This window comes from Mus pahari, chromosome 10 (genome assembly GCF_900095145.1).
Source record: "Mus pahari chromosome 10, PAHARI_EIJ_v1.1, whole genome shotgun sequence".
Taxonomy (NCBI): domain Eukaryota; kingdom Metazoa; phylum Chordata; class Mammalia; order Rodentia; family Muridae; genus Mus; species Mus pahari.
Window position 1 is genome coordinate 41,252,097 of NC_034599.1, and position 22,418 is coordinate 41,274,514.

At 43.9% G+C, this 22,418-nt stretch overlaps 1 protein-coding gene across 2 annotated transcripts in view; it reads left to right on the forward strand.

The window, feature by feature from the left end:
• Sik3 (SIK family kinase 3) overlaps positions 1-22,418 on the forward strand; it is a 212,254-nt gene that overhangs the window by 93,182 nt on the left and 96,654 nt on the right. For both annotated transcript variants that reach the window (XM_021208114.1, XM_029543055.1), the window contains exons 2-3: positions 15,703-15,819; positions 19,559-19,622. In XM_021208114.1, coding sequence (XP_021063773.1) covers positions 15,703-15,819; positions 19,559-19,622 — 181 coding nt within the window. The remainder of the gene's footprint in view (positions 1-15,702; positions 15,820-19,558; positions 19,623-22,418) is intronic.

Genomic DNA, 22,418 nt, shown 5'->3' on the forward strand with positions numbered 1-22,418 from the left:
CTTCCTTCCTTCCTTCCTTCCTTCCTTCCTTCCTTCCTTCCTTCCTTCCTTCCATCCATCCATCTATTCATCCATTCGGTTACTCAAGAATTATACTGATATTTCTGTATTTTAAAATTATGTCAAGCCAGCCTGACACCAGAGTCTGATCCCTGGAACCCACATGATGGAAGGAGAGGACAGATTTGTTTCCGACCTCCACACTTTCTCTGCAGCACAAGCTTACACACACACAAAGTAACCAGACCAATGTTTTTGAGATTCATTGTCTATGGAAGCATTTCTAGTATCAAGTGAAAGGGGTGCCAAGCAAGACTGTGCTCATTTCTGGACAGGCCCACCATAGGCTCCTTCAGTGAATTCCCTAGCTGGTGGGGTAGTTTGGGGAAGGTGGTTACCCCAGAAGTGCCTTTGAAGGGTGAGGCCCCTGGGCCTCTTCTGTTCACCATGAGATGAAGAGCCTCCCCTGTCTGCCCTGTGCTACCCAGACACCATGTCAAGCAGCTGGAAGCTCCTCCCTTACAGCATTCTCTCAGTCATGTTCGTCACAGCCAGACAGAAGTAATAACCCAGTCCCTTATTGGACTTCTTGTCTCCTTTGGCATCACCCTTGTCCCAGCTCTTATCCTGGCCTGAGAGGGCCATTTCTGCTACCTAATGCATAACCTTTACATTTTTATTGTTATTTAGCATTAGACATATATGTCTGTTATTTGTATACTGTTGACAATTTGAAACAGGGTCTAGCCTTGTTACCCAGAGTGGCCCCAGACTCATAATCCTCCTGCCTTGATCCCTTGAGTGCTAGCATTATAGATGTGTAACAGTAAGCCTAGCCTTTCCTTGTTTTTATAATGTTCGCTCTTAACACCCCCCCCCGACTTCTGTAAGGTTTCTGACTATTCTGAGTATTTTCATTTTAGAATTACCATCACCATCTTAACCATCTAAATTAATGGTTGAGTATTGAGATATTTCGGATATTTTGTCTGTGGTGGATCTCATGATTTGCTCTGAGCTGGGTTTGGCTATGCCTTTACTGCTCTAGTCTCGTGGTTTATATCATCCTTGAAGTAATGGTGTCCGAATTGAGAAAGTTATTTCCAAGAAACTTTCTGGTTTGAATATTTCCTGGCTCTGTGTTGAGTTAATATTTTTAATGCATTCTCTAAGTTTAGTGAGAATTGTCCCTCCTAAGCTATAGAGAGTTCTATGAATATAGCTGGACATCTGTTGATATGTTGATCCTTCACTATATAGCGATTCTTTGACATCTTCAGTTACAGAATGGATTCTTTTTGGTTTCTCTGTGTAGCTCTGGCTGTCCTGGAACTCCCTCTGTAGACCAGGCCGGCCTCGAACTCAGAAATCCGCCTGCCTCTGCCTCCCAAGTGCTGGGATTAAAGGCGTGCGCCACCACGCCCGGCTACAGAATGGATTCTTAATTAACATTTTAGTACTTTACTCACAAGTCCAGATTATTGCCTGGGTTGAGATGGTTACAAGGACCTGCTCCCTGCACTTTAGTGTGTTGCTATGCTAGTTTGATTGCATATTTTTTCTCCTAAAAATAGATGGTCTCTATCCAGACCATAGTTTTTATAAATATTTGCATGTCTAGCAAGGTTTTTCCTACAACAGTGATTTTGTTTGGTGAGCATCGTTATTAGAGGCTCATGCAGACCTCTGCCCTAGTAAGGATGCAGTGTGCTGGTGTCACACTTCATCTGCAGTGTGGGGCTGTTGGAGGAGTCTCTTTCTGTTGACTTCTGCTGGGAGCGTCAGGCAGATGCTCTGCTCGTTATCTTTGACAAGCTCAATCATAGCCCGACTTAACGTCCACAATGGGCTGCTGCTTATGAAGACACAGGGCCCGTACATAGGAGTGTGTGTGAACAAATCCAACTGGATAAGTCGGGTGCCTGGGAAGATGCAAGCTAGCGTAGGAAAAGGGCCTGCTATGTAGACAGGGACTTAAGTCGGCTGTCTTCTTCCCCCACGTGGGTTCCAGGGAATGGACTCCAGTTGCAAGATTCTGTGGCAGACATTTTTCCCGTTTGAGCTGTCTTGCTGGCCCTATCTTTACCATATTTAGGTATATATTTCAAAATGCAATGCAAATTAACCCTGTGTAATCAATGTCCAGAAGTTTTCTCATCTTGTAAAACAGACTGTCCTCTCATAAAATGTTTGGTTCTTCCCTCCTGCCACTGTCACCTGGTGTTGTATTTGTTTCTGTGGATTTTAGGTGGCAATCAAAAATAATTGTCTTGTCATCTGTCAGTCATCTTTTCTTTTCTTTTCTTTTCTTTCCTTATTTATTTATTTATTTATTTATTTTTGAGAAATTTTCATCTTTATTGAAGGTACGTGGATTTTTGAGCTTGATGAGTAGAGAAATCCAGTTCAGATCAGTAACCACGCCATGTGGTTGCATGAATGTTGGTAGTCACCTGCCCAAAATGAAAGCAACTGTCTTCCTCTGTAATGAACTTGGGAAATTGCTGTTCCATTTGGCGAGCACAGCAGTAGCTAGTGACAATAGCTTGTGACTAATTCTTACAGGGTACTTATTACATGCCCGTGGAGGGAGGAAACACCCACTTCTCAGATTAGAAAGATACAAGACCAATCTTAATATGTGCGTGTACACTAGTGCCTGCGCACACACACAGACAGGGAAGTGGACAGAATTCTTGGTGTAGATTTTCAGTTTTAGGTACAAAGCTGGGTCATCTTTGAAAGTTAGAGACCTAAGGTTGGCTAGATGGCTCAAAAAAAATGTAAAGAGTTTACTACTGACCTAAATAAATGTAAACTTCACAAAAATGGGTCCTTAGTACCATGAATTTAGGCGTAGTTTTAGGATTGCGTGGCATATGTGAAGAAATGTTTGTGTAGCAGATGGAGTTACAGTGAGCACTGACCAAGATCCTTATGTCCTGATAGACATCAGGCTATAGCAGCTGAGGCAGGAGATTGCCATGAGTTCCAAGCCAGTCAGAGCTAGTTAGAAAGACCTTATCTCAAATAAATCAAAAAAGAAAACAGAAATGACAGACCTCAGAATTTCCAGAAAATAGGGTAGGGATGGAGGCGGGGGGGGGTGTAATTATAATGGTGGCAGTGTTGGCAGCGGGAGCAATAGGTACAGCCCTGTGACTGTGTGACTGCAGGCACTAAGGCTGCTGAGCTCTGCAGCAGCCTTGGGAAGCTTTAAACAGGGAGGAAACAGCCCTCACAGTTGGGATTCCAGCTTCGTTCTCTTAGCTCAAGTCTCCGTCCCTTTTCTCTCTGCCCAGTGAGTGCCACAGAGACAGCCCAGCTCACCATTACAGAGGGAAAATTTACAATGTATTTTTAAAAATGGCAAGAAGAGGTGAGAGTGGACAGATGAAACTATATATATCTAAAATGTTTTTTTTAAAATGAACTCTTCTCTCTGGTCAGGATGACTGGCAGCTCCAGAAGGGGGGGGTGGCTGTTCCCACTAGTAAGTTCCTCAGTTTCTGTTGAGAGGACTGGGTTATAATCCGTGTATATATAAACAGTGCCTGCAGTTTACTACTGACCTAAATAAATGTGAACTTGAGAAAAACGGGTTCTTAGTACCATGAATTTAGGCGTAGTTTCGGGATTGCGTGGCACATGTGAAGAAATGTTTGTGTAGCAGATATAGAGTTACAGTGAGCACTGACCAAGATCCTTATGTTCTGATAGACATCAGGCATCTTGTTGATTTACAGCTTAACCCCACTACTGAGATCTATTAATTTCTAGGCTGTGATTGACTTGTCTGAATGCCGGTTTACCTGTGAGGGAGCTGTGTTACTGCTTGTGGGTTAGGGTCAGGTTATCTGAACTACACAGTAGGCTGTGGCTGCCTCTTCTGACCTTAACCCTTTAAAGTTGGCAGTGGCTTACTAAATTGAATGTCCCATAGACTTTTTGTTTTTTCTTTTCTTTTTTTCCTCCCTGTCTTCTCTCTTTTTTCCCCTTTTATTATTATTATTATTATTTTTGTTGGCTTGAAACAGGGTCTCACTATGCAGCTCTGGCTTGGCCTGGAATTGACTGTGTAGTCTACAATGACCCCTAAGTGATTGTGTAGCTAAGGATGACCTTGAACCTAGGACCTCTTGCCTATACCCCCAGGTGCTGGAATTAGAGTTGTGCGCCACCATCTCTGGCTTGTCTATCATCTTGTTTTTAGTTTAAAGAAAATAAACATGGGACTGGAGGGATGGCTCCAAGGTTAAGAGCTTTGGCTGTTCTTCAGAAGCAGCTCACAACCTTCTCGTTTGTTACCCTAGGTTCAGGGGTCCTGATGCTCTCTTCTGACCATGCCTACATGTGCAGTACAGACGTGTGCAGGCACAACACCCATACACATAAAATAGAAAAATAATTATTAGGTATAACTTGAAATACAGTACAGATGAGTCTCATTAGCACAGTAAATACAAACTGTCATGCATACGATGGAAACTTGATGCAGGCATGCGCATGTATACACGCTACCAAAAGATACTTTTAAAGTTTCCGTAGGCTCCTCTTTCAGAGAGTAGTTCCCTGATCTTGGGAGTCTGTGCACACAGAGGTCCAAGGCTGGAGAGTTTGACAAGCTAGAGAGCTTTCTTAAGTTTTATATCTAGAGCCAAGAACTTTTAAAATCCTGAGGAAACCGCAGATGACATCATGGCCCTGGAATGTTGTTGGTATGCAGTAAAGAATGATCTCAGAAGATTGGATAGCCTGCTGTGTGATTTGTGTGACACGTGTCCCTTGTTTGATTTTTTTTTTTCCCCCAGGACACATTTTTGAAACTGTACATAGCCTAAGCTCATGCATTCAGACCATCACACACAACAATCATTTTCCCCCAGCACCAGCTGCATGCTTTGCTGTGTTCTCTGATCTGGGCCCCAGAGTTTTTAGATAGCAAATTCTAACATCTGCCAAGTCCTGTTTGGGTGCAGACAGGAGTGGAATAGACTGGAGAATCTGGAAGTGCGTGCAGTTGAGAATTTGCTTGTATGTGAACCACTGTGATGTTTAGCAGGCTGAGTTGGAAAGGCCAGGCTGCATGAGATGAAGAACACAGTTCCATTGCTTCTTGTTGTTGGTGCCAGCTAGTATCCATGGTCTCCACTTCTTTTGTGTGTGTGGGGGTGGGGGGGGGTATGAGTTTGGCTGTTGTTCCTTTAGGGGTAGGGTGATTTCCTAGCCATAACTTTTAGCATATGGAAGGTCTATGCACATGAAACCCTCCAGTAAGTCTGAAGTTTTTTTTCTTTATATATCATCCTTTCTTAGTAGGGAACATGCCAAGCCACAAGTTTAAGTTCAGTGGCTGGAGCCTTAGAAATTAGGCATCTTTATCTTTCTCATCTCGAAACAAACAAGACTTTGTTAGTTTATTGACTGAATTTTAGGTCAGGAGCTGAGACACTGTCTTTGCCTGTCTGCTGTTGGTTAAGACTTCATGCATAGACACTCTTCCTTTGTATGGTAATGTGAAACAGGGTAATTACACACAGACCCAACCGACTTTGGCAGCACCAGAGGACAAAGAGAACCCAAGCTTGCTTCAGCCTTTGGTTGTTAAAAAGCAGAGGTTTAGCAATCTGAGCCCCAGAACTTCCTGCATATTCTCTCCTTCCAAGGTTCCAACCAATGTAGTCTGTCCCTCTCCACACACCAGCCCTTTCCCCACACGAGCCACTTGTAGACTGATAGGTTTGGTGCTGATGAAGCCATTGCATGTTTACTGATTTGTAACTATTTGGCTGGTTTTCCGTGGCGCTATGGGTTTTAAAAAATGAGGGTGAATGAAACTTTTAAAATTGTTTTCATTGTTAATTATCCCTCTATTTTTTAAAAGTTCAATTGCATAAATAAATCATTCTGTTTTTTTCTAAGAAGTAGTTGGGATAGAAACATGCACCATTCCTTATACATATTAATGAACCAATTAGAAGAGTAGGCATCCCATTTAGTTATTGCTGTGGCTGTCTAAGAATTATAATTCTGTCTACCTGAGTTTGATTATTTATCTAATTTGTGATTTTATTATCAAGTTTTTTTTTGTTTATTTTGTTTTTTGTTTTGGTTTGGTGGTTTGTTTGTTTGTTTGTTTGGTTTTGTGTTTAGATCAGCTCTCATTTTGTAGCCCTGGTTGTCCAGAAACTTACTATGTAACCAGGCTGGCCTTGAACCCAGAGCAATCAGATTGCCTCTGCCTCTTGAATCCTGAATGAGATTAAAGGTGTAAGCCACCGTTTCTGGCTTTGCTTACGGTTTTGAATAGGGTCTCTGTGTGGTCCTGTCTGCCCTTTGACTTACTCAGTTCTCTCGTATCAGCCCCGTGAGCAGTAGTATAAAGATGTATCATCATACTTGGTTTCTGTAATAACTAACTAGTTGACTATATTTCTAGACATTAGAAACAGTAGGCTTCCTAGGTGAGTCTGTGTACCTTGCTTATGGGGGGCATTTGATCCCCTGGACCTGGAATTACAGATGATTGTGATCGCCTAGATGGATGCTCGGAACAGGGTGAGGGTCCTCGACAAAACAAGTGCAGCCGTCCATCAACTATCCGTCTCCCCAGTTCCTCCCAACTTGTTTTCATGATATTGCGTGTGCTGTTCCTTTTGTGCTACAATACCTACATAAATGCAGGTTGTAGTTTTCTTTGGCAATGAACTAATTGGTATTTTCATACAATATAAGGAAGGACTAATAGATGATATAATTTTTTTTTTTTTGCTTAAGTTGTTGATGTTTTAAATTTTTTACCTCAATTGTTACTTCCTATATTCAATATTTTATTCGATCAATATTCATTTATGATAATTCTTTTTAAGTGAAGTCTTTGGTGCCACTTTTGCAGCTGTCTGAAATTCTAGATGTTAGTGTCACTTAGCACTGCTGTGCTCAGTCTTTGGGAGACACGAGGTCTGCTGAGGAAGAGCTAGAGATGTTAGCTCCCCTAGTACGCCGTTCCACCCAGCAGCCTCCCCATCATGTATTTCTGGCTAACTCATAGAGCAGTGGCACCACTTAGCAGTTTTCTCTGTGGAAGAGTTTTTATCTAGGTTTTCCTTCTTATCTGCAAAGTAAATGTAAAAAAAATGAAAATGGATTAATGTTTCCTGTGCTTTCTAGGGATTGACTTAGGCTGCATAAATGGCACTATTTACCACATGAAATGCTAACATTTGTTACGGGAGCGAAATCCAGTTTACTTGAAAAACTTGATTACTAAATTTCAGGAGGCCTTTGAACTCCTCCGGGGAGGGATGCAAAATGCTATCATAGCATTACAGCTTCGATGGAGTTTTACAAGAGGTAGTATGCACCCATGACATGAAAACCTACCTAGACCGTTGGTGCCTTGCTCCTCTGGGCTGCATAAGACCAGGCGGGGCGTGTGTGCTTTGACCACAGTGGTCAGCTTTACCACCTTCAGAAATGAGGAGGGTAATTGGAAAACACAAACAAGACAATCAAACAAACAAAGGAGTTGAAAAAGATTTTCAACTGTTTCTGTGTTCCCTTGGTCCACTGAGACTCCTGTGCTTTTGTGCAGTCTGTTAGGCACAGGTGACCCACTGTCTGACTCTCCAAGAACAGCATTGTCATGGCATGATGAGCAGGACACCTGTCCAGCGTGACAAATCACCCTATTGTAAGCTTATGAAAGTCACACATGCCATGACAGTCGGGTTAAGCAGCTTTCTGCTGGACTTTAAGAACTCTTGAGTTCTAGGTGCTGAACCGTGCCCAGGCTTCTTGACAAACACCATTCTTGGGAAGAGCACCGTACTGTCCTTTGTCTCTGTTATTTTTACCTGAGCTGGCACTCCAGGAAAGAGTAGATAGGCTCCATTAAGCACATCCATCTTGAACCTCATTCAGCTTGCTGCCTCCTCCTGACCTCATTTCAGAGAGCATTGCCCAGCTCTAATCTGTCTTCTTTGTTCTTTGGGCTAAATCGTACTCTCTCGTAGCTTATTTCTTACTTTTTGGGAGTCTCCTTAGCAGCACCCTTAGTTCCCACATCCCTCTCTTCTACAGCTTGGGCCTGGAACTGTTAAAACTTCCTGGTCACCTTATTTAGAGTTTACCTTACCTCTATTTCCCCATCCTTAACCTTTCCCCTCTTCTCTTCTCTTCTCTTCTCTTCTCTTCTCTTCTCTTCTCTTCTCTTCTCTTCTCTTCTCTTCTCTTCTCTTCTCTTCTCTTCTCTTCTCTNTTCTCTTCTCTTCTCTTCTCTTCTCTTCTCTTCTCTTCTCTTCTCTTCTCTTCTCTTCTCTTCTCTTTCTTTTTTCCCTTTTTTTTTTTTTTTTTTTTTTTCGAGAAAGGGTTTCTCTGTATAACTCTGGCTGTCCTGGAACTCACTTTGTAGACCAGGCTAGCCTTGAACTTAGAAATTCGCCTGCCTCTGCCTCCTGAGTGCTGGGATCAAAGGTGTGCACACCACGCCTGGCCTTTCCTCTCTTTTCAAAGATCTCTTGGACTAGGGGCCAGACTCAGTGACAGAGCCATTGCTTCCCAGGCAGGAGGCCCTAGGCTCCATCCAAGTACTTTCTGCTTGCCTTCCACTCTCATTTAGCTCCCCTTACCCCCGTCTCTGTGTTAGGGCTGCAGGATGCCCTGCTTTTGCTGGACAAGCTCCACCACCAACCCATGTCAGCCAGGACAGCAGCGCTTGAATTGAGCCTTTGCTGCCAGCCTAAACATCTCCCTTTAGAACTCCCACTGCTTGTTAATCTAAAGTAAACACCAGGGAAATGAAAGTTGGATTCTGGTACTTCTTACCTGACCTTCATTTTTATTGTTAGTTCCATCTTTTCTTACAATCAGCTTTTTTAAAGTATCTTTTTGTGCAGTCCATTCACGTGTTAAGCCTGCAGAACAAGGGTTGCTAGACATCCGAACTCTGTATGCCTATGATACATTGCTGGCACTTTGTAAATTCTGGTGTGATCACAGTGGTACCCATGTCTGGGCCTGAGCGAGTCACCTGTAATGGCAGAGACACTTGTGTGGCTCCTGCCTTCTGAACCAGTAAATGGTAACCAAATGGAAATGACTGGAACTGCGACATCATTTTCTTTTCATCTTTGAAGTTTTCCCTTCAATGCTTTGAGTTTTGAGCAGTCACCAACAAAGCAATATTTCCTTTGTTTCAGATACCATTTATTATGCATAAACTACCAATGTTCTAACTTAAAATTGCTTCAAAAAATGTTTTATTGTATGTTTGACCATTTTGAGTAAATTCTCCATTCTTTACCCTGCAGAATTTCTAAATGTACAAACTGTTTTTGCATTCACCATCCCAGACAGGCCAGAGAAGTACAGAAAAATGGGAGTTGAGCTGTATACCCCTAAAATGTTGATGTTTTAGATGATAGCTAATGGCTTCCTTTGTAATCCTTTGAAGGCTGCCTGACTGGTCTGTGTTGTTCATGTTGAGTCCTCTTGGCTCAGACTCTGGCATCCCAGCTTAGGCATGACACTGTACAATTTCCAGGAAGCAGTGTGACTGGTGTGTAATGACACTGTACAATTTCCAGGAAGCAGTGTGACTGGTGTGTAAAGGAAGCTGTCCCCGTTCAGATGCCCAGCTTCACCTTACTCCTTACTTTTTAGCTTGTTTAGGTTTAAAACTAAAGGATGGGTTTCTGTTAAGAAGTTGATTCAAATACAGAGGTTAGGCTTGTCCCAGGTGTGGCCGGTCTATATCCTGACTGGCCATGTGACACAGTATTAATCATGGCCACTTAGTGCCTGACAGGTTTAGCTTTAAGATGTCATCTTGTGAAGTTTGTGGTTTCTTTAAATTTGTTTTCCCAATGGCCATTCTGTTTGGTAGTTAGGTTTAAGAGAAAAGCTTTGTTTCTTCTTCATCAAGGCTGGTTTGAAAGGTTTTACAATTCCCTTTTTAGGCAGCTATTCCCTAACCTGGACCTTTAAGAAAATCAGGGGAGTGGCCAGCTTTCAGCTTTCCCCAAAGATGGATGTTTGGAGTCCTCAGAGGAAGGTCATTTCACTGCCTAGGATGTTGCTGTAGTTGCCATTTCTCAATGAATCCAGGGACGCCACAGCTTCTAAGACTTTGCCCTGGGTCCCCAGGATAAAAGCTTTTTATAAAAGCTTGTATTTTGCTCAAACCCTCTTTTCTCCACTCCCTCCACGTGCTCATGGTCGGCCTCTACTTCTCTACTCTTCTTCCCCCCACTTCTTTCTCTGCCTTATGTGCATCTACTCCCTTAACTTCCCTCCCTATGCCCCGAATAAACTCTATTCTATACTTAAAAAAAAAAAAAAGCTCTTGTTTTGATTTTTCCGTCTTATTCTTCACAATTAGAAAATGGAAATTGCCTGAAAGTACTGTCCTGTGACAAACACTTTGTCCCCATGGTTAAGGACGTGTGTGCTTCTGGTGTTGGCTTTAATCTCTGATTGTAATTTGATTTCTAAGTGAATGGGGACAATATATTGTATACATTGAAGCTTCTTTGAAGTTTGTCAGTAATTTTTTTTCTTGCATTCTGTAGACCAGGCTGGTCTTAAACTTGCAATGATCCTCCTGTCTCAGTAGTTTTAAGTGCTCTGGAGTCGAGCTGCTGAGGAACAGAGTAGCCTCGCCTGCCAGATGCTCAGCACACGTCCTCAGTAGTTAACCTGAGTGAATGGCTCCTGTTGATTGGTTGGCTGTTAGATCATCGAGACCGGTGCTGCCCACCAGAAGAGGATTATATATCATATTTAAATTTTCTCCTCCCCTTCTATTTTGAGAGTCACACCAATTATCCATGGAATTGTGATTTTCCTGCCTCAGCTTCTCAAAGTAGTTGGAACTGTATGCCCACAGCACCAAGCTTGGCAGTATACACATTTTTAAAAAGTTAAAGGATACAGAGTTAATTTTGAGTAATATATTCTATTTAACTTAATATCCAAACTCTTATTTCCACATGTAATCAATAGAAAAGTGAAATGGTGAGCTTACAGTCCTTCAGTAATACTAATGTGATAAATGGTATATATTTGTATCTCCATTGTATGCACTGGCTACATCCAAATGATATGTAACCATATGTGGCTGGTGGCTACTGTATAAGATTAGACATATCTAGACCATTTGGTAATTCTAGAGGTGAGCTGAGAACAATCTAGAGGAGATAAAATTTGTTTAAGAAACAGGCCAAAAAATTGCCTTCATGTAAGAGAACACTCAATGGCAGGAACTCACCTCCCTAAGGTTTAAGGTCAAGGGTGCTGAAACTGTTACATGGTGGAACTAGAAGAAGACATTTCAGAGAGGAGCAGCTTCAGCTCCTTCCCTTGAAGGCTGTCCCCTTCTCCCTAGGAAAGAAGGCTCTGCTTTCCTGTATTGGAGGGGTTTTTATTTATTTTATTATTATTTTTTTAAGCTGTGTATTTGCCATAGTGTTTCACCGAAATCCCCACCAGGGGTTTTTGGTGGGGAACTGTGGTTGGTTTTGATCTTAGAGTTGAACTTTTCTCCTGGTGCATTGGTTTGGTTCTGCCACCGTGTCTTTCCTCAGAATGTCCTGTCAGAATAAGCAAGAGAATGACTCCCTTTGGGGGAAGCAACCACTAATTCTTTTTTCATCTTCATTCTGTGTGTGTATCGCTGTGTTGCAGACCGGAGGCGAGGGTTAAAGCCACTGTGGTTTCAGAAGTGAGAACTCGGGACAGGGACGGCCCCTTCCCCTCACCCCACTCCTCCCCAGCCAGAGCTAGGAGGGAAGCTCTGGCTTTGACGTGAGCCGGACTTAATCTCTTTCTTACCAGATGCAATTTGAAAAGAATTTGTTGAAGGGAAATGTCTTGCGGAGGGAAATTTTTAAGAACGTTCACAATCTGCATCTATTTAGCAACCTATTTGATGTGATGCCATGTTTAATTAATGTTAGAGTGTCTGTTCACACAGTCATATTCTCTGCAAGGGAAAAGGATTCTGTGGAGAACAGACCAGGCCACAGGACGCACAAGATCCTGTGCTGTGTCCACTCACTTCTTGTTAATAGTTTCCATGTGCTTGGGTGTGACCGACAGGCTTCCCACTCCTGTCTCTAAAAACTTACTCTCTGGGGGCCTGGAGAGATGGTCCACAAGTTAAAAGCACTGACTGCTCTTCATGAGGACCCAGGTTCAATTCCCAGCACCCACAGATTAGCTCACAACCATCTGTAACTCACATCATGGAGGCTCCAACTCCCTCTTCTGGCCTCTGAGGGGCATCAGGCACGCACATGGTCCACAGACATATATCCAGACAAAACACCCATATCCCTAAAAATTAAAGCATGCTCTTTGGAAGTTTGTCTAGTTACCTGCAGATTTACTTGTGCAATAGCATGATTAATTTTTAAAGGAGCCTATGTGTACTTTAAGCTACAGCTTTTATCATATAGTCTGCAGCTGTGAAAAAAAATCCGTGTTCAGTATACTTTTCTCAAAATAATCCTGCCGCACGCCAGGCCCTGCTCTCTGCCTTCCTCATTTCTTCTGTTGTTCCTCCTCCTGCTGTTCAGAACCCTTCCCTTTCCTGCTGGCAGCCAGGGTTTGCCATTGTCTAGCAGTACTTGAGTGCTCTTTGGGGCTGGGGCCCCTTGGTTGGGGGGAGGGGCAGGGACATGCACAGTTCTCTCTTAGGCACAGCCTCAGCTTGGGCCTTGCTGTGGTTTCTGCCCCGTGGTTCAGGATGACTTTCCTGAATGGAATTCATTTTCCCTCAGCTCTGTTCCTTCCATACTCGTTACACATCAGCTGGCAGCAGGCCAGGAGGTTCTCTGTGCTCCCACAAATTGTCGGCTACTTTACTTCTGGCCACTGGCTCGCCCTTTGACAAAGGAATTGATGTTTTTGATTCAGAATTGTGTTGCTTAGTGAAGCCAGTCTAATCCATGCCATAGAATGCTCAAAGTTTAAGGCCACATTCTAGAAATATTGAAAGCATCAGTACCTATATGCAACCAGAGCCTCCTCCTACCCCGCCCCACTTATCTGTAGGTGATAGTTTTCAAGACCCTGACGGGGGTTCCTGGAGCCATAGACAGTGGCACCCCCTTCTTCCTCACAAATAAAATAATTAACTATAGCTGTACACTGTAGTAAAAGTTATGTGGATATGCTCTTTATCATGACATCCAACCAACTGTAGATCTTAGCAGCTCTAGTTCATGATTTCTGTTCCATTTCTGTTGTTGATTTCTTGAGGCAGAGTCTTGCTTTATAGCCCAGGCTGGCCTCACACTTACGATTTCTTGCATGAACCTCTATAGTGTACAGGACTATAGGCGTGCACCGTCACTCCAGCTCTCTTCTAATAAAGGCAAGAAGGTGAAGGAAGGAAGCCTCTCCCGACTCCCCTGGGACACCCCGGGACTGCGGAGTTACCGGCAGGGCTGCTCCTGTACTTTGGGGTACTTGGATTAGTAAAACATGGGTCACCTGAGCGTGAGCTGAGTAACGCTGAGCAGCGAGCCTGACAACTGAGTAATAGGGTACCGTGTATGGCATGGGTGTGCTGTGTGGAGAGAGGATCCATGCCCCAGCAGGACACAATATAGACAACTTCCTCAAGCTTGGTAGACTGCCATCAGTTTAAAACCTGCATCCTTTATTTCTGTAATTTTCCATTTAATACTTTGAGATTGAAGTTAGTTGCTACCTAAAGCTATATAGAGTGTGAAAATGGAGGTTAGGATGGTGCCAATCTTAGGTATGTGTATCACAGGCCAGACACACTTAAGCAGGTTGTGTGCTTGACCGTTCAGAGAAGTTCCCGCTTCCATGACCATGTTTTACAGAGAAGGAGTTACAGGAGTTAAAATAACTTGCTCTATGTTATACATTAAGAGACCGTTCTAAACTTTTCTGTTTAAGCAACTGACTGTTTTTATTGTCCTTGCTTACGATCCTATATCCAGTACTGGGCCAAGCTCCGCTTTTCAGTGTTTTGTGGAGACTTTGTCTCCTTTCCCCTGAGGAGCAGCTCCGAATTTGATGCTATGGAGGAATTCCATAAAGAGGTACTGCTTGCTATGGTCTGGTTTGGGGAGCAGACCCAGGAGAAGCAGGTGCAGGTGCCAGGCCAGCTGGTGGAGTGACGTCTGCACAATGACCAGTGATGCCCGAGGGCCTCACAGATCAGAGTTACCAGAAGTATGGTGATCCCACACTCTTCAATGTCTAAGGCCCCTCCCGCTGCTCTCTGTCCAGTTCCTTCTCTGGTCTAGCCTCCTGTTCCCTGCGCTTCTCTCTGGGTGGAAGCACTCATCCTCTGCTCAGCCACTGCACCTCTGACCCAGAGGAGATTCCAAGTCCTGGAAGTCACAGCTGGGCCCATTAGTCCTGGAGCTGGAGACGCACGCAGGGCATTGAGTGCATTCCTCCACCAGGCTCTGAGTCCTGGGCACTGCGCTCAAGCCTGCCTCTTGGTGCCTTTCCACCCGCAGTCTCCATTCTGATATTTGAAAAAACTGCAAATAAAGTCACCTATGTGCCAAGCATCCATACGGGTGGCTAACTTATAGTCATCATGCTCTGAGCTGAATGTTTTTACTAATATTGATTTATGTATTGATTAAGTGATGGAAACTAAGATACAGAAACATTTTTGAAGTGAAACAAGTATTTTGAGTATTTCTCTGAGGATGATAAGAAAGTTGAAGATTTGTTGAATTAAACTGTCTCACATGCATCTTTAATCCCAGCACTCAGGAAGCAGAGGCAGGCAGATCTCTGTGAGTTTGAGTCCAACCTGTTCTACAGAGCTAGTTCCAGGTCAGCCAGGATTATGTAGAGAGATCCTGTCTCAAAACACCGGGCGCAGGGGGGGTGGGGGGTGGGGTGGGGGGGTGGGGGGTGACTTAGTAGATTGAAACAAAGTCCATCATCTTTCATTCTGTTTTAAAATGTCTGTGCTGTGTTACATGGTGAGTCACTCACGTAATCTCAGTACTCTGGGGTCTGAAATAAAAAGGTGGCAGTTGAGACCAGCCTTGGCCTCAGAGTCTGAAGAAAACCCGGACATTAATGTTGGTTTCTTTCTAAAGGCAGAGCACCTGGATCTGCCCCACAGTCATTGTTAATGATTAAATATTGAGTTCGCTGCTTACTCTCTGTGCCTTAGTTTCCATATCAATAAAGAAGGTTCATAATCACACAGACATTATGAGGTTTAAGGGAGTTGTCGACATAAGGCAATAGGAGCTGTGACTGTCACAGGGTGAATGTTCTGTATAGCTGCTGTCACCAACTCTGCCACCCCTGTTTTGCCTCTTCCTGCTGGTGCCTTAGCAACTTCTCAGACCTGTCACACATGCTTCCTCTTTACAGGAAGTCCTGCCCTCTGCTCATGGAAGCATGGTTTGACCTAGCTAGCACTGGCCACATTTTTTCAGTAACAAGATGTTCCGTCCTGGGCTTTTACTGTGTAGGCAGCTTAAGAATTACAGAGAACCCATCTGTTCTTGGAGCCTATCCGTTGAAACAAACTTCCTTGGAATCCATATCCTGTCTTTTAAAAAGAGTTACACTGTTTTATTACTTGACATCCTGAAAACACAATGCTAGCCATTTAAAGTGGGTTTAATTTTCTTGAGTAAACTGCTTTTAGTAATGCACCCATATGTTTCCTTCCTCTGTTGCCAGGTTGCTATTAAAATTATTGATAAGAGCCAGCTGGATGAAGAAAACTTGAAGAAGATTTTCCGGGAGGTTCAGATAATGAAGATGCTTTGCCATCCACACATCATCAGGCTCTACCAGGTAGGAAGGAGTCCTGAGTCCTGCACAGCCTACAGGAAAGGCTGCGGCTGGGAAGAGGGGGGTGCGAGTAGTGAAGGGCTGCCATCCGAGCACTGCCCCACCCTTCTTCCCTGCTCCCTGGGACCTTCACCCATGTCCTTTGATTCTCCCAAGCAACACACAGACCGAGTCTAAGGCTAAAAGTTTCCTTCTGTGGACCAGAGTTCCTCAGCATTGTGGAAACCACGAAGGAACAGAGACTGTGTTATTGCCTCATGTAATTATTTAGATATCACATGAATTTAAACTATGAATTACGGGTGTCGCTGGGCAGTGGTGTTGCATGCCTTTAATCTCAGCACTCTGGAGGCAGAGGCAGGTGGATTTCTGAGTTCGAGGCCAGCCTGGTCTACAGGGTGAGTTCCAGGACAGCCAGGGCTATACGGAGAAACCCTGTCTGGAGATAATTAATTAATTAATTAATTAGAAGAAGAAGAAGAAGAAGAAGAAGAAGAAGAAGAAGAAGAAGAAGAAGAAGAAGAAGAAGAAGAAGAATGAGTTCTTGCCCGGGTCAGCCCCTTGTCTTTTCTAGATGAGCCTGGGCTTAGTTCTCCAGTTGCTTTTGATAATTTGGAGGTAAACCCCATGTCATGAAAGAGATTTCTGTGGTAGTTTTTTTTTTAACCTTCCTAAGAAGCAAGCCTGCTTTGTACCACCATCAAAACATGGCAGAAGCAGTACATGTCTTGGGTGGAATTTTAGACTGACCAGAAGGATGAACCTCGCCTTAGCAGGCTGTTGGAAGAGGTATTTTGGGTAGAGGTGGGGTTTCTCAGATTGCAGGGTGCTGAGTGTGTCCATCCAGCCTGCTCCCAGCTCTGCAGCAGGAGTCATCTCCAGAGCGCGCTGCTGTGAGTCAGCAGGAGACGATTCCTGACCCAGGTGTGTGTGAGGCCGGAGAAGCATGCCATCCGGCTCTATGGCAGACCTGCAGAGCCTGCTGATCCCTATGGAAAAGCAACCATGCATAGAAGCATGGGTGGTTAAACCCACAGCTGTAGCTCCCCTCTCTGGAGTCAGCTGCTCACAAGGTGAAATGAGTTCAGTCAGTTAGACCTGTTGAAATGTATAATGGTAAATAATCTTGGCAAAAGTTACCTTCTATAAAAAGCAAATTTGGAATCCACCCTACTGATGTCTGAAGGCCCTACACAGTGAGAGGCAGGTGTCTGACCCTTGGCTTCTTGCCTGTCTTGGTGGAGTGAATGAAACTGAGTATTTTCCCCTGTGTTTATTTTGCTAATTTGTTGTTACTCTGAATCCCAAGCCGGTTTCTCACTCATAACCCTCCTACCTCAGCTTCTCAGACTGCTTGGGGCTCAAGGTGTGCATGGCCACACCCGCAGCTGAATAAACAGGGACACACCTATTATAGTAAGGCATCCTAAAGTGTGGGATTCAGGCTGGCCTGCTGGATGCCACTTTGTCCTGCAGAATTGATGATCAAGTTTATGATCCTAGCCTCAGGTCAGATCTTCTGCCTTCTCCAGCTCTGACTTTGACTCCACCTTCTTTGAGTCTGTTTTTATTTTGCCTTCTGGGCCTAGAATTGTTAGCATGGTTCTGAGCTACAAGAATGCAGGATTAGAGCGTGTCTCCCTGTGGGATCAGGGCTGTCTCCTCAGATCTTTAGAGTGAGCAAGTGTGAATAACTTACTAGAGACAACAGTTCTGAGACCCTGAGAAGTTTAGTAGTAAAAGAACATTTGCAGCTAATGAGAATTAAGAAAAGGGAGGGATACAAAGGAAACAAACAATACAATATTTTTTCTGAATACCTGCAGTATATTTAATGTAGAACATTTTTTGTCATATAAGTGAATTATGGAGATGGGCCTCCCACAGCAGTGGTTTGATGCCACCGGAAGGGCACACCTGTATTACTTGAAGATGAACTTAAAATGTGTTCATAACATGGATTATTCTAAAGCCATTCAAAAGAAAGGCAGGCATGGTAGAATAGGTCTGTAGTCACAGTACTGGGAAGGCTGAGACAGGATGGCAGGTACAGCCCAGGCTGGACTGTGTAGTGAGTTTCAGATTAGCCTGGTGTATAGTAAGTTCCTCTCTCAAAAAACAATTCTTCCAACCAAGCAATAAACACTCACACACACACACCCCTTCACACATGTTCCCACTCTACACATATGTGGTGTTGATGTAAAAAGATAAAAAAAAGAAAGGGCTGGAGAGATGGCTCAGCGGTTAAGAGCACTTGACTGCTCTTCCAGAGGTCCTGAGTTCAATTCCCAGGAACCACACACATGGTGGCTCACAACCATCTATAATGGGATCCCATGCTCTCTTCTGGTGTGTCTGAAGATAGTGAGAGTATACTCACATACATAAGATAAATAAATTTGAGAGAGAGAGAGAGAGAGAGAGAGAGAGAGAGAGAGAGAGAGAGAGAAGAACACACCCAGCAAGCAGGATAATTAATGAACCACGTGTAGTAAAAGTGTGGGTCTCCTCTTTCAGAGGTCCTGAGTTCAAGTCCCAGCAACCACACAGTGGCTCACAACTATCTGTAATGGAGTCTGATGCCCTCTTCTGGGGTGTCTGAAGACAGCTACAGTTACTCATATATAAAAAATAAATAATTCTTTTAAAGAAAAACTGTGGGTCTGAATTGAAAAAGCTGTAGCCAGAGCCAGGAGTGACCAAAGTGACTGAGAAGTTAAATTTTTAAAAGAATGTTTTGTTTTGTTTTTTTAAATTTACTATATGCATTGGTGTTTTGCCTGGATGCCTGTGCATACATGGGTATGATCCTTTGGAACTGGAGTTACATAGACAGTTACAAGCTGCTATGTGGGTGCTGGGAATTCAACCTAGGTCCTTTGGAAGAGCAACCAGTGCTTGTAACCCCTGAGCCATCTTGCCAGCCCCAATGTAGTTTATTTTAGCTTAAGGTCATTTTAAGGTAAAAACTGAAACAGTCTAAAATGTTTTTATGATTATTGAAAGGATAATTTTCTGGGCATATTGAGGTAAAAATTGGTCGTCGTTTCTGACTTCTGTTTTAAATCGTGGCCTTAGATAACATGGGGGCTGCAGCTCAGTTGTGCCATCCCAGCATCCTCAGGGAGACGCCCAGTGCTCACACTGTCTCTGTGAGAATGGGTGTAGATGGGGGCAAAAGCCTTTGACCTTCGGTTTATGCACCAGTGATCCTGAAAAATTCATACATGGCATACAGAGCTTGGAAAAACGAAACAGCACTGACTATGGATTTTTAAAAAGTTACAAAATAGACTGGACAAAGTACAGATGGATGGATTGCATTATTGAAAGGCCTGGTATTTTATGGGATCCACCCTTTTATGAACAAATGGTCCATGAGAACGAAATTCACATTTCCATTTAGATATCAAATCCTGTGTGGTTTCTGGCTGTTCCTTGATGACCCAGTGTTCTCTCTAAGACTCTCCCTCTGGGCGGGGATGCGTGAGGGGCTCCCTGAGTTGTAAGTGATGTTGAACTTTTTTCTAATTCTTAGCAGCATCTTTGCTTCTCAGCTTATGGGATTACAGGACCATGCCTCTGAAGCAGTAAATGTTCCCATTCCCCCTTCCTCACAGTAATTCCTGTCCTTTCCCCATGTGTTGTGCCCCTTAAACAGGGCTGTTACCATCAGAGACCCTGGTTTTGCTGGACCAGCCTGCCGCCTGTGTCACATCACTCTCTTGCTTTTGCGCAGGTCATGGAGACAGAGCGCATGATTTACCTGGTGACAGAATACGCTAGCGGAGGGGAGATATTTGGTAAGTACTTTTACTGCATCCTTTAAACAACCCTTGAGCACACTATGCCAACCCAGAATAGCTGTCCTGTGTCTTAGCCGCTGTCTCAGTTGTCGCCTGATACTGTATCTGCACCATCATGGTAATTTCAGAATTTTTTTTTTTTGTTCAGCCAGTTAAATCCCTCCACTGTGTTTATTCTTGAGCAAAGGTGTTTTGTTTAATCTAGTTAGATGTTAACAGCTGAGATAAAAGATCTCGAGACCAAACATTCCTGCCAGTCATGTGCCTGAGGGTCTTTCCTATTACTGGGCTGTAGCTGAGGTTGTGGGGTGATGGAGATCCCACACGGGTGGGAGCCCCTGGTGTGAGGAAGGGGCTACATTCTTAACCCTTGTTTAAGTATAACCTTGAAACCTGTCCCTTGCTGTGTGCACACAGTCCCTGATGGCTCAGATTACTTGCCTCCTGTAGCTTCTGTTTCTTCTGGGCTTGACCTTTGTACATCATGAGATTTTGTTCCAGGCAAACCTGACTTGGTAAAAACTAAAGAAAGAATTCTCTGTGCTGACAGCAATTAACACTGCCAAATAGAGGTGAAAGGCAGATTGTCAAACTTAAACTCCTGTATTCTAAAAGAACCAGTATTAACTTACAACACTTTAGAAGTATAATATCACTTTTCTCATTAATTTATTTATTCACTTTATATCCTGATTGCAGCCCCTCAACCCCCCTTCCAACCCTCATAAATTCCTCCTCCCATTATCCCCTCCCCTTCTCCAAAGGGGAAGCTTCCCTTGTATACGGTCCTGCCCTGGGATACCAAGTAGAAGCAGGACTGTGTGTGTCCTCTCCCATTGAGGTACGACCTGGCAGTTCAGCTAGTGGAAGGGGAGGGGTCCAATGGCAGGCAGCTCAGTCAGAGACGCCCCTACTATAGTTGTTAGGGGACCCACATGAAGACAAAGCTGCACATCTGCTATAAATGTGTAGGGCACCTATGTCAGCCCATGCATGTTCTTTGTTGGTGGTTCAGTCTCTGTGAGCTTCCATGGGCTCAGGTTAGTTGACTCTGTAGGTCTTCTTGTGGTGTCCTTGACCACTCCCGCATACTCAGTCCTATCCCACACTCTTCCACACAACTCCCAAAGCTCTGCCTGATGTTTGGCTGTGGGTCTCTGCATTTGTCTCCATGCACCGCTGGATTTAGCCTCTCAGAGGACAGTTATACTAGGCTCCTGTCTGCAAGCATAGCAGAATATCATTAATAGTGTCAGGGTTCACTCTCTCCTATGGGATGGCTCATCTTGGACCAGTCATTGGTTGGCTGTTCCCTCAGTCTCTGCTTCATCTTTATCCCTGCACATCTTGTAGGTGGACAGATTTTGGGTGGAAGGTTTTGTGGGTGGGTCGATGTCCTCCTTCTTCCACTGAAAGTCCATGTCTGGCTATAAGAAGTAGTCAGTCTTTATACCTCCAGTTGCTAGGATACTTGGCTAGTATTGCCCCTATAGACTCCCAGGAAACTTCCCACTTTTAAAGTAAACATTATTTTCTAATTAATAGCTGTGTGATGTGGTGGTGGTTGGTGCATTTGTAGGCCAGGCCAGACATGGTGATGATGCTACCTTTAATTCTAACACTCTGCATGTAGAGGCAGGGAAATCTTTGTGAATTCTAAATCAGCCTGATGTCTATAGTGAGTTCCAGATCAGCGATCGATCGCTACATGGAGAGATCCTGTCTCAAAAAACAAAAACAAAAACAAAAAAACCAAAAAACCAAACCCATCAACTTTTACAGGAAAAGCCTCATAGTTACTTCTATTTCCCCCCTTTAATAGAGGACCAAGTGTTTCTTCCTCTTACCTTTAAACGGCTGTGTTTACGCTTATTTTACGCTAAAGTGAGTGTAATGGACTAAAACCTTTAATCCAAATACAGTGTTTAAAGAGATACTTCATCTCAAAGAAATTAGTGCATTAAAATCTCAGAATAATAACATTGTATATCAAGAAGATAGTGTATTTTAGTACATAATTACAAGCCAATCAGTTACTTTGGAGGTAATGGTCCATATCAAGACACTGATTTTCCTCCATGAAGAAACCTAATAGAAGGCAATCATGGAAATCTCTGTGTATCTTAGCCCAGGAGCATGCAGGCCGTGAAGGCCACACTGGAGTGTAGCAGTGCTGTAGAGAGCACAGACGTCTTCCTGGTTTAATGAGTCCACAGAGCGGGGAGTAGAAGCATGCCAGAGACTGGGAGAGAGAAGTGGCCTAATGCCACTGGGGAATACACAGAGGCCTGACACCCAAGCACACGGTTCACTGATACTGCTTCACGCTGGTTCACAAATGCGCACAAAAGCTGGTGGGTAACTTTAGTTACCTTTTATAAACTTTGTCCTGAGAGCAAGCACGGCGTCTCTGATCCGTGAGCTGCCTGTTAGCCAAGCCATAGTAAGGCCTTTGCTCATAGAGGGCACTGATACCCTTAGAGTAACAGAGGCTGGCTCATCGTAATGTCCCTGACACTCCAAGCAAGCACATTGCATGTGTCCTGCTTTGGGAACACAATCCTTTTCTAGTTGATTTTTTTCAAGACAGGACTCCTCTGTGTAGCCTTGGTTGTCTGTCTTGGAACTCATTCTGTAGACTAGGCCCTCAAATTCAAAGCAGTCCACCTAGCTGGGCGTGGTGGCGCACATCTTTAATCCCAGTACTCAGGAGGCAGAGGCAGGCGGATTTCTGAGTTTGAGGCCAGCCTGGTCTACAAAGTGAGTTCCAGGACAGCCAGGGCTATACAGAGA